Here is a 12,211-nt window from a genome sequence, read left to right as displayed (position 1 = left end):
GTTCCCTGTTGCATGTTCTACATGACGGAACTGGCGATTCAGCAACATTAACGATCCGCGTTGATTCTTGGAAGATATGCAACCCCGTTGCTTTCAAACCTCAATCGACAACCTGGTCAAAGAGTTACTGAAAAATAGAATTCTTCACCCAAGGAATGAAGTCCTGCTGATCCCATTCCTCGGAATCAAGTTAATCATTTTTCTCTCTCTTCGCTATCAGTCAACAACCCCTTATCTTTTATTTGTCTTTCACACACAGACAAGGATTGCAAATGAATATGTGCTCGCTGGATGTGCTTTCGCGACTGGGACTTAGTAAGAGGTTATGGGCCTGATCCTCATTTGACTGCAAGGTGGAGTTACCATTTTTACAACATCTCAGCAATCAGAGTGTGGGCAAAGTCCAGATTGCACATCGTACACAAGAAGGAGTCAGTTATATTCCTTCCATTGGGCACAGCGGGATTCTTTCTGCACCTGAAAATAAATGTATTTTGGATTGCTCTGCGTGTGATGTGAGAATCTGACTGGAAAAACCATGTCAGCCTGTGTGGTTGGAGCGGTTTATCGAGCTTCGTCGATGGAGCACTCTTTTAATGCAAGTGAGTAGACATGTCTGTTGCTGGGAAGTCTAGTGTGAGTTGGGAGGGCTTTATTAGCGGTTAAAACACGGGTAAATGGGACAAGCTTAGATTGGCGTTTTGGTCAGAATGGATGAGATGGGCCAAAGGGCCTGTTTCCATGCTGCCTGAATCTATGACTCTACTAGACCAAGTGGACCCATTGGGCCCAACCTATCCTGCATTGGTGCAGCACCCTCTCCTCCCCCCTCCCTCCTCCCCTCTCCCCCCCTCTTCCCTTCTCCTCCCCCTCCCCCCTCCCCCCTCCACCCCCTCCCCTTCCCCCACTCTCTCCCCCCTCCCCCTCCCCTCTCCTCCTGCCCTCCCCTCTCCTCCTGCCCTCCCTCCCCCCTCCCCTCCCCCTCCCTCTCCCTCCACCCCACTCCCCTCCCCTTCCCCTTATCCCCCTTATCCTTCTTCCTCCCCCCCTCCCTCCCTCCACCCCCTCCCTCCCTTCCCCCTCCCTCCCTTCCCCCTCCCTCCCTAGGAGATAGATTTAAACTTTAAAATGTGAATAACTTAAAAAATATAACACCAATTTTAATGAAACTTCTTCCATTACACTATCCTACGCAGACTAGGGACAACTCACAATTTACAGAAACCAAATTAACCTACAAATCTGCAGGTCCTTGGAGTGTGGGAGGAAACCGGAGCACCCGGGGAAAACCCAAGCAGTCACAGGGAGAACGTACAAACTCTGTACACACAGCACCTGTAGTCAGGATCAAACAAGGGTCTCCGGCGCTGTAAGGCGGCAACTCTACTGCTGCACCACCGTGCCACCCCAGAGATTTTACTCCAGAGATGCTGCCTGACCCGTTGAGTTACTCCAGCACATTGTGTCGATCTTCAAGTCAAGTCAAATCAAGTTGACTTTATTGTTGTATGTATACGTAGGTGAGGTACAAGTACATTGAAAAGCATGCCTTCAGCAGCATCGAAGGCGCTTAAACAACATGCAAAAACATAAATTATACATAAATCGCACAAGATAATGAAAAAAAGAATGTGCAAAAAAAAAAGACAACTTTGCAAAAATGCACAATAAGAAAACAAGTCCATGATTGTGCAAGAGGTAGTCTGTAGTGTTCTGTTGCTGAGATAGAAGCAGAAACATAGAAAATTGGTGCAGGAGTAGGCCATTCGGCCCTTCGAGCCAGCAGTGCCATTCAATATGATCATGGCTGATCATCCAAAATCAGTACCCATTCCTGCTTTCTCCCCATATCCCTTGATTCCATTAGCCCTAAGAGCTGTATCTAACTCTCTCTTGAACACATCCAGTGGATCGGCCTCCACTGCCTTCTGTGGCAGAGAATTCCACAGATTCATAACTCTCTGGGTGAAAAAGTTTTTCCTCATCTCAGTCCTAAATGGCCTACCCTTTGTTCTTAAACTGTGGCTCCTGGTTCTGGACTAGGGTTGTGCAGGGTTAGGATTGTTCAGGGTGGTTCACGAACCTGGTGGTTACCGCTGTGCTGACCCAAAACTTTGCACAGATTCTAAACCAACATCAGCGACAGAAGAGTACAGAAGTTATTAGCTGTCTAATTCTTTTGAAAGTTAGCATAGCTACATATTAAATTATGATTATGTCCATGCAATATCTTACAGCAGGAAGGAGAAGACGCAAAATTTTGCAAAGGAAATAACTGGGCAAACAATAAAATACAAAGCATTTCTGTGGGGCTCCTTTCCTTCCCGATGTTTATTCTATCTGCAGAGTTATTTAAACTTATCACAAACTAATGAAAAGTTGCAGATAAGTGTATGGACTTTAGATAACATTCCTCCTTTGAACTCTACACAACTATAACCTTTCCAATCAAAAACAATGTGGAGTACAGTTTGGGTCTAGAATCAATATGCTTTCACAATGGTAGCTTGCTCGATAGACACAACCTTCTGCCAGGTATTCTTAGCAGGTTTGGAAGCCTGTGGGCATCTTTCACTTGTCTAGGAAGGAACTGCAGATGCTGGTTTAAACCGAAGATTGACACAAAATGCTGGAGTAACTCAGTGGGACATGCAGCATCTCTGGAGAGAAGGAATGGGTGACGTTTCGGGTCGAGACCTTTCTAAGGGTCTTGACCCTAAACGTCACAATAGACAATAGACAATAGACAATAGACAATAGGTGCAGGAGTGGGCCATTCGGCCCTTCGAGCCAGCACCGCCATTCAATATGATCATGGCTGATCATTGTCAATCAGTACCCCGTTCCTGCTTTCTCCCCATACCCCCTGACTCCGCTATCCTTAAGAGCTCTATCTAGCTCTCTCTTGAATGTATTCAGAGAATTGGCCTCCACTGCTCTCTGAGGCAGAGAATTCCACAGATTCTAATTGTTCTAATTGGCCTACCCCTTATTCTTAAACTGTGGCCCCTGGTTCTGGACTCCCCCAACATTGGGAACATGTTTCCTGCCTCTAACATGTCCAACCCCTTAATAATCTTATACGTTTCGATAAGATCCCCTCTCATCCTTCTAAATTCCAGTGTATACAAATCTAGTCGCTCTAGTCTTTCAACATATGACAGTCCCTCCATTCCGGGAATTAACCTAGTAAACCTACGCTGCACGCCCTCAATTGCAAGAATATCCTTCCTCAAATTTGGAGACCAAAACTGCACACAGTACTCCAGGTGCGGTCTCACTAGGGCCCTGTACAACTGCAGAAGGACCTCTTTGCTCCTATACTCAACTCCTCTCGTTATGAATGCCAACATTCCATTGGCTTTCTTCACTGACTGCTGTACCTGCATGCTTCCTTTCAGTGACTGATGCACTAAGACACCCAGATCCCGTTGTACGTCCCCTTTTCCTAACTTGACACCATTCAAATAATAATCTACCTTCCTATTCTTACCACCAAAGTGGATAACCTCACACTTATCCACATTAAACTGCATCTGCCATGCATCCGCCCACTCAAACAACCTGTCCAAGTCACCCTGCAACCTCATAGCATCTTCCTCACAGTTCACACTGCCACCTTGCTTTGTATCATCGGCAAATTTGCTAATGGTACTTTTAATCCCTTCATCCAAGTCATTGATGTATATTGTAAATAGCTGCGGTCCCAACACCGAGCCTTGCGGTACCCCACTAGTCACTGCATGCCATTCTGAAAGGGACCCATTTATCCCCACTCTTTGCTTTCTGTCTGTCAACCAACTTTCTATCCATGTCAGTACCCTACCTCCAATACCATGTGCTCTAATTTTGCCCACCAATCTCCTATGTGGGACCTTGTCAAAGGCTTTCTGAAAGTCGAGGTACACCACATCCACCAGCTCTCCCCTGTCAATTTTCCTAGTTACATCCTCAAAAAATTCCAGTAGATTAGTCAAGCACGATTTCCCCTTCGTAAATCCATGCTGACTCGGAACGATCCTGTTACACCCATTCCTTCCATCCAGAAATGCTACCTGTCCAGTTGAATTACCCCAGCATTTTGTGTCTATCTTCGGCATCTTTACCATATATCATATATATACAGCCGGAAACAGGCCTTTTCGGCCCTCCAAGTCCGTGCCGCCCAGCGATCCCCGCACATTAACACTATCCTACACCCACTAGGGACAATTTTTACATTTACCCAGCCAATTAACCTACATACCTGTACGTCTTTGGAGTGTGGGAGGAAACCGAAGATCTCGGAGAAAACCCACGCAGGTCACGGGGAGAACGTACAAACTCCTTACAGTGCAGCACCCGTAGTCAGGATCGAACCTGAGTCTCCGGCGCTGCATTCGCTGTAAAGCAGCAACTCTACCGCTGCGCTACCGTGCCGCCCCGTACTTGTTGTTTGTGCCAACCCAGCTATCGGGCGACAAAGGCAAAGTGCTTCCAATGCACATATTCATTTTGTTTTAGTTAAGTTTGTTTATTATTGTCACGTGTACCGAGGTTCAGTGAAAAGCTTATTGTTGTGCGATATCCAGTCTGCGAAAATACACGATTACCATTAGGCCATCCACAGTCTGCAGATGCAGGATAATGAGAATAACATTTAGTGCACGTTAAAGTCCATTAAAGTCCAATCAAAGGTAGTCTGATGAGGTACCTCCAATGAGGTAGAACAGCTGGGAAGAAACTGTTCCTGAATCTGGAGGTGTGCATTTTCACACTTCTGTACCTCTTGCCTGATGGGTGAGGGGAGAAGAGGGAGTGTCCAGGGTGCGACTGGTCCTTGATTGTGCTGCTGGCCTTGCCGAGGCAGCGTGAAATCAGATGGAATTAATGGAAGGGAGGTTGGTTTGCGTGATGGTCTGGGCATCGTCCACAACCCTGCAAATTTCTTGCGGTCTTGGATGGAGCTGTTCCCAAACCATGATGTGATGCATCCTGATAAAATACTTTCTAGAGCGCATCTGTGGAAGCTTATGGGAGGTGTTGGGGACATGCCGAACTTCCTGAGCCTTCAAAGAAAATAGAGGCATTAGTGTGCTTTCTTGGCCATTGCTTCGATATGGCTGGTCCAGGACGATGGTGATGGTAATACATACTCCTGTGAATTTTTGCAAGGTATTGCATTTGTCAGCTAGTCCAGCAGTGATAACCCATCTCTGAATTCCCTTGAGCAGTTACTGTTGAACCACAGCAGTCTTTTTACAAAAGGTCCTGTCAGGGAGTTCAGGGATCATTAATATATTTCCAAACAGATGATATGCATGATAAGACTTTATTCCTTGGAGTGCAGGAGGATGAGGGGTGATCTTATAGAGGTGTATAAAATCATGAGGGAAATAGATTGGGTAGATGCACAGAGTCTCTTGCCCAGAGTAGGGGAATCGAGGACCAGAGGACATAGGTTTAAGGTGAAGGCGAAACGATTTAATAGGAATCTGAGGGGTACCTTTTTCATACAAAAGGGAGTGGATGCGAAAGTGGGATAACATAGAATTTAGTGTGAATGATTGATCGATAGTCAGCAAGGACTTGAGAGACCAAAAAACCTGTTTAAATGCTATATCAATAAAACAAAATTAATTTGACTGAGGTTATGAAGAAATCCCATCAGCGCTGGGGAAATGGTGTAAGTTTATGGGCATTGTGAATATTAGGGTGAATATCATTTACCCAGAGTAGGGGAATCAAGAACCAGAGGACACAAGTTTAAGGTGAGCGAGGAAAAATTTAGATTTAGATTTTTTTTTTAGATTTATAGATATAGCGCGGAAACAGGCCCTTCGACCCACCGAGTCCACGCCGCCCAGCGATCCCCACACATTAACACTATCCTACACACACTAGGGACAATTTTTACATATTACCCAGTCAACTAACCTACATACCTGTACGTCTTTGGAGTGTGGAGGAAACCGAAGATCTCGGAGAAAACCCACGCAGGTCACGGGGAGAACGTACAAACTCCATACAGACGGCGCCCGTAGTCAGGATCGAAACTGAGTCTCCGGTGCTGCATTCGCTGTAAGGCAGCAACTCTACCCCTGCGCCACCGTGCCGCAGGTTTAATAGGAACCTGAGGGGGAATGTTTTCCCAAGGTGGGTGGTGGCTATATGGAATGAGCTGCCCGAGGAGGTAGTTGAGGAAGGTACTATAATAAAATATTTTAAAGATATTTGGACAGGTGCATGGATAGGAAAGGTTTAGAGGGATATGAGCCAAATGCCAGACAGTGTGACTAGTGTAGACAGTGTAACTTGGTTTGGCCTGAGGGCTTGTTTCTGTGCTACACGACTCCATGATTCTATGCAAACTTAAACTTGGATGTAGTTGTGTTCCGAGGCATTTGCTGTCACTGTCTCTCTGAGGCAAACGTTGTTGACCTGGACTTTCAAAGACATTTGACAAGGCATCATCGTACAGCATGGAAATAGGCCCTTCGGCCCACAAAGTCCATGCCTACCAGCCATCACCCATTCACACCAGTTCGATGTTATTTTCTCAACCACTCACTGTTCGAAAGTTATTTTCTCATTCACTCTTGGTACACTTGGGCAGCTTACAGTGTGCAGGATAGAAGCAGCTCATGGGTGATCGCTCAGTGGGCCAAAGGGCCTGTTTTCACTCTGTATCTCTAAACGAAACTAAACTAAACCATCAAAGGTATTTATTTCACCAAAATGCTGGAGTAACTCAGCAGGTCAGGCAGCATCTCAGGAGAGAAGGAATGGGTGACGTTTCGGATCGAGACCCTTCTTCAGACTGAAGAAGGGTCTCGACCCAAAACGTCACCCATTCCTTCTCTCCTGAGATGCTGCCTGGCCTGTTGAGTTACTCCAGCATTTTGTGAAATAAATACCTTCGATTTGTACCAGCATCTGCAGTTATTTTCTTAAACTAAACCATCACTCTCCACACTCAGCCATCTCTCCATAAGTTCTGTATCGAAAATACCACGCCACTGTCCATGTTCAAGACTCCAGATTACAGTTCATAATCAGAAGTGGGATGATTTATAATGTGGAACAAAGAATAGGCAGAGCAATCAAAAGGATACTTTGGTTAGGTCTTCACAGAAGAGGAACCAACTGCATTCCCAGAAATGGCAGGGAGTCGTGAATATAACAAGAGAGGGTGTTCAACACAGATTGGTGAAAAGAAAATGTGTTTCAAAAATTAAATGAACACAAGCTAATACATTCCATCCGGCTGGTACTCTGCATCCAGGAGCACCCAGAGAGGCGACTCGGTGGAAACAGGACCCTGTTTGTTGATGCTTCACATGTTTGTACCCACAGCTTGGGCACCTGGATATGACCCCGTGAGACACCTTTCCGTAGAGGTGTAGCTGGCATCTAAAGCAGACCGTGTGGTGAATTTTCAGAGCCCAATGAATTGTTGTGACCAACCCCACCATTTCAGTGAGGTCCGAATGAACCAATATAATCAAGTGTTACAATAGGCGACACAGTGGCACAGCTGGTAAAGCTGCAGTCTCACAGCGCCAGAGACCCAACTTCGATCCTGACCTCGATTGCTGTCTTTGTTAGGGTTGCCAGGACACTATGCTAATTATACTATGTTAGTATTAGCCGGGACACCCCGTATTTTGGGCTACATTGTACAGGACCGCCCGTACGGGACCGCCCTTGTCCCGCATTATGCCTGGGGGGTGCTGTAGGCCTGGACGCTGTAGGCCCGGACGCTGTAGGCCCCGACACTGTAGGCCCGGACACTGTAGGCCCGGACACTGCAGGCCCCGACGCTGTAGGTACGGACAGTTTAGGTCCCAACACTCTAGGTTTCTGACATTTTAGCTCCGGACAGCCCAGGTCCGGAGGCCCGGGCGCCGCCTAACGGAGGTTGCATAGCAACCCGCCTCCCGGCCCGGGCGGCCGCCATTGGCGGAGCGGGAGCACGTGGCCGCTGGCTGGGTTAGGTCATGTGGGGCACGGGGCGGTGACATTACCTTGTCCCGTATTTGGGAGTGAGATAGTTGGCAACCCCAGTCTATGTGGAGTTTGCACATTCTCCCTTGCGACTGCGTGGGTTTCCTCTGGGTGTTCTGGTTTCCTCCCACAACCCAAAGACAGGTGGGTTTGTAGGTTATTCCCGCCTGTTAACAGAACTGTTCCCTCCCCAGCTACAGTGCGGTGCTTGCTTCCCATCTACCTCATAGGAGGCCTTTGAACTATCTGTAATTGGACTTTATCTTGCACTAAATGTTATTCCCTTTATCAGTCACCTGTTCACTGCGAACAGTATGTATAAGATTTTATTTTTAATGTCACGACGGCAATTGGAGATGAAAAGTTCTAGTGAGGGTAGTTGGCCAACCGGGGGGGTCCAAGAGGAGGGGGTCCGTTGGAGATGGGAGAAGGGTCTGAAGAAGGGTCTCGACCCGAAACGTCACCCATTCCTTCTCTCCTGAGATGCTGCCTGACCCGCTGAGTTACTCCAGCATTTTGTGAATAAATACTGTGAACAGCATGGTTGAAAACATGTATAGTCTTTTCTTTGACTGGAAAACAAGCAACCAAAACAATTTCACTGTACTTAGGTACACATGACAATAATAAATTAAACCAAACACAACTAAACTAATTGGCCTCTATAAATTGCCCCTTGTGTTTCGGGGGAGGATGAGAAAGTGGAGCAAGACAAAACTAGTGTGAACAGGTGATCGGTGGTCGGCGTGGACCCGGTGGTCGGCGTGGACCCGGTGGTCGGCGTGGACCCGGTGGTCGGCGTGGACCCGGTGGTCGGCGTGGACCCGGTGGTCGGCGTGGACCCGGTGGTCGGCGTGGACCCGGTGGTCGGCGTGGACCCGGTGGTCGGCGTGGACCCGGTGGTCGGCGTGGACCCGGTGGTCGGCGTGGACCTGGTGGTCGGCGTGGACCCGGTGGTCGGCGTGGACCCGGTGGTCGGCGTGGTAAATAGCCATGGTAAAAACTGACAGGGTTAATGAGTTAGTAGTAGGTGCCTCCATGGCTGTCACTTATTCTCCAGCCCTTTGGATGACAAGGAAGGAGTTAGGAGTGGCCAGTCATCATGTCAGTCCAGAGGGTGTCCCTGTTCCTCCTCCCCCTTCCTGTGGAGATGCTTCCAGCCCACTGCCTGAGGGCTCACCACAGTTGCTTCAGAGCGTTGCTAACTGTGCACTGTATCTCCAGGAGCAAGCACCTAACCAGCAGCCTGGAGCTTTGACAATGCTGCCAGATATAGACACCGAAACCAACTTCCTCTACATTCAGGATTCAGGATCAGAACAAATGTTGGTACAAAGTGAGTACGGGAAAGCTAACGCAATGTTTCTCTTTTTAATTATGCAGCTGGTAAATCTCAATCTCCACAGATATTTTACTCGCAAGGATTCCAAATTCATTCATTCATCCCTTAAATCATTACATCATTTCAAGCAAAAGACCCAAAAGGATCTTTGCAACTTTAGGATTGTCTTAAAATTGCTCTGTTCGCAACAGAGCTGCTGCCTCACAGCGCCGGAGACTCTGGTTCGATCCTCACCTCGGGTGTTGTCTGTGTGCAGTTAGTACGTTCTCCCTGTGACCGCGTGGGTTTTCTCCGGGTGCTCTGGTTCCCTCCCACATCCCAAAGTCGTGTGGGTCCGAAGGTTGTTTGGCTTCTGTAAATTGCTCCTATTGTGTAGGGAGTGGAGGCGAAAGTAGGATAACATAGAACTAGTGTTAACAGGTCAGCGTGGACTCGGTGGGCTGAAATGCATGTTTCCATGCTCCATGCTGTAATTAACTTGCTTTTCAATGGAAGAGTACAGCACAGGAACAGGCCCTTCGGCCCGCAATGTCTGTGCTGTACATAATTCCAAGATAAACTAATCTCCTCTGCTGGCACATAATCCATATCCCTCCATTCCCTGCATATACATGCGCATCCAAAAGCCTCTTGAATGCCATTATCGTTCATGCCCCCACCACCATGCTGGTCAGTGTATTCCAAGCACCAAGCAATTCTCCGTGTAAAAAAAATTGTCCTGCATGTCCCTTTAAAATTTCTCCCCTTTCACCTTAAAGCTATTTCCCTCCACTCTTTCTACATACACTAATAGTGATAACTTCAGTCCTCTCGACACTGATTCAGGAGTTGGGCTGGACCAAGGTTTGGATGGTGGTAGCGGGGGGCTTGGCGTCAATATTTAGACAGACTCGCCCTCACTCAACCCCTCACTCACGCGCTCACACACCCACGACACTTTGACCAGCAGCCGATAAATAAATAAGTCACCGCACAAGTTGTTCCTTTTACAGTGCGGACACTCAGTGTTCTGCTGAATTATTCTGTTATCTCTGAAAATGTTTGCACTTTCTGGGAGCAGAGGGCATGTTCCTGGAACCTGTTTGTCATTTGCTACATTGAATTTGGCAAAGGGTCATCTCTCTGGCAGAGCCTTCAAATGCTGTTAGTTTCCTCCACATGATATCTCATTCAATAGGGATTTCCTGGTTTAGTTTAGCTTAGTTTAGCTTTGTTTAGTTTAGATTAATTGACTTGACTTGACTTTATTTTAGTTTAGTTTAGTTCGGTTCAGTTTAGTTTAGTTTAGAGATATGGCATCGAAACAGGTCGTTCAGCTCACTGTCCTTGCCGACCCTGATCAGCTATCCTCCACACTAGGGACAAGATACTGAAGCCAATTAACCTACAAACCTGCACGTCTTTGGAGTGTGGGAGGAAACTGGAACACACGGGGAAAACCCACGCAGCCACGGGGAGAACGTACAAACTCCGTACAGACAGCACCCGCAGTCAGGATCAAACCCGGGTCTCTGGCGATGTAATGTAGCAACTCTACTGCTGTGCCACCGTGCTTTTGAAGTCTCTTTCACTGAGACATGGGCACTGAACATCCTGTCCTTCGAACTGTGGTGTTCTCTGTTCAACTAATCCAGTTGAAGTTGAACCCCATTTTACTACTAAACTGAGGAGATAAATGGGATGTTTCCACAGTTTTTAATCAATATTCACAGGTCAATGATCCTGAAGACCACTGATGAATAGTTTCTGCACTCTGTGCCCTGTCAACCAGTTTAGTTTAGTTTAGTTTAGTTTAGTTTAGTTTAGTTTAATTTAGTTTAATTTAGTTTAGTTTGGTTTAGAGATCTAGCATGGAAACAGGCCCTTCAACCCATCGAGTCCACGCTGACCATCAACCATCTACTGACATTAACTCCATGTTATCCCACTCCCAATACATTAGAGGCAATTGTACAGAGGGCCAATTAACCTACAAACCCGCACATCTTTGGGATGTCAGAGGGAACAGGGGCAGCCGGTGGAAACCCATGTGGTCATGGGGAATGGTCCGAACTCCACACAGAGGTCAGGATCGAACCCGGACCTCTGGCGCTATAAAGCAGCAGCTTTACCAGCCACTCCATTGTGCCGCCCATTGTTAGCATGTAATGTACATTTCTCTGTAGCATGCTTCCTTACCTGCACCTGCCCCCTCCATGCCACCCTACAGATAGGTGGCAAGCTAATTGCCCTCTCCATTTCCTTCTTTCCAACTCCATAAACTCCAAGGAGAGATCTTATCTCTGTCATAGATCATCGAGCTGCTCCGCACCGGAACAGGCCTTTGGCCCACCATGTCCATGCCAAACAAGTGGTCATCATGGGCTTGGCACCTTTGTATCCATTTGGCCATTAGCCCTTTGAAAGGCAGTATTTTATGTTTGGATAGTTATTGAAGTTGGGTTGAGGTTTCTTGCTGTCACTTGTACCGAGGTACAACGGAAATTGTTTTGCTATCTGATCAGATCAGATAATACCATACATCTTTGCAATCAAGTAAAACATACGTACAATACAGTACAGTACAGCAAAGGGGAAGATACAGGGAATGCAGAATATGTTTCTCACCATTGTAGCAGAGCAGTTGCACAGACAAAGTCTAATGTCCACAATGGTATAGAAGTGAATCGGGCAGTACCCCAACTTATGGAAGGGTTGTTCAGAAGCTTGATAACAGTGGGGAAAAAGCTGTTCCTGGGTCTGGTGGTGCGCGCTTTCAAGCTACTGTACCTTCTGCTGGACAGGAGCAGGGAGAAACATAGACACATAGAAACATAGGAAATAGGTGCAGGAGTAGGCCATTCAGCCTTTTGTGCCAGCACTGCCTTTCAATATGATCATGGC

At 47.1% G+C, this 12,211-nt stretch overlaps 1 protein-coding gene across 4 annotated transcripts in view; it reads left to right on the top strand.

The window, feature by feature from the left end:
• The first annotated feature begins 414 nt into the window (after positions 1-414).
• Positions 415-12,211, top strand: part of LOC144610520 (nuclear receptor subfamily 5 group A member 2-like) — a 45,839-nt gene continuing 34,042 nt past the window's right edge. The window contains exons 1-2 of one of the 4 annotated variants that reach the window (XM_078429292.1): positions 464-602; positions 9,211-9,322. In XM_078429292.1, coding sequence (XP_078285418.1) covers positions 597-602; positions 9,211-9,322 — 118 coding nt within the window. In that variant the 5' untranslated portion in view covers positions 464-596. Of the gene's footprint in view, positions 603-9,202; positions 9,323-12,211 lie in introns of those variants that run through there. The other 3 variants (XM_078429293.1, XM_078429295.1, XM_078429294.1) reach the window with 3 other exon arrangements.

The sequence above is a fragment of the Rhinoraja longicauda genome, chromosome 37, assembly GCF_053455715.1.
Source record: "Rhinoraja longicauda isolate Sanriku21f chromosome 37, sRhiLon1.1, whole genome shotgun sequence".
NCBI classification, from domain to species: domain Eukaryota; kingdom Metazoa; phylum Chordata; class Chondrichthyes; order Rajiformes; family Arhynchobatidae; genus Rhinoraja; species Rhinoraja longicauda.
The sequence above is the reverse complement of the archived record's forward strand: the minus strand, read 5'-3'. Positions and strand labels throughout refer to the sequence as shown.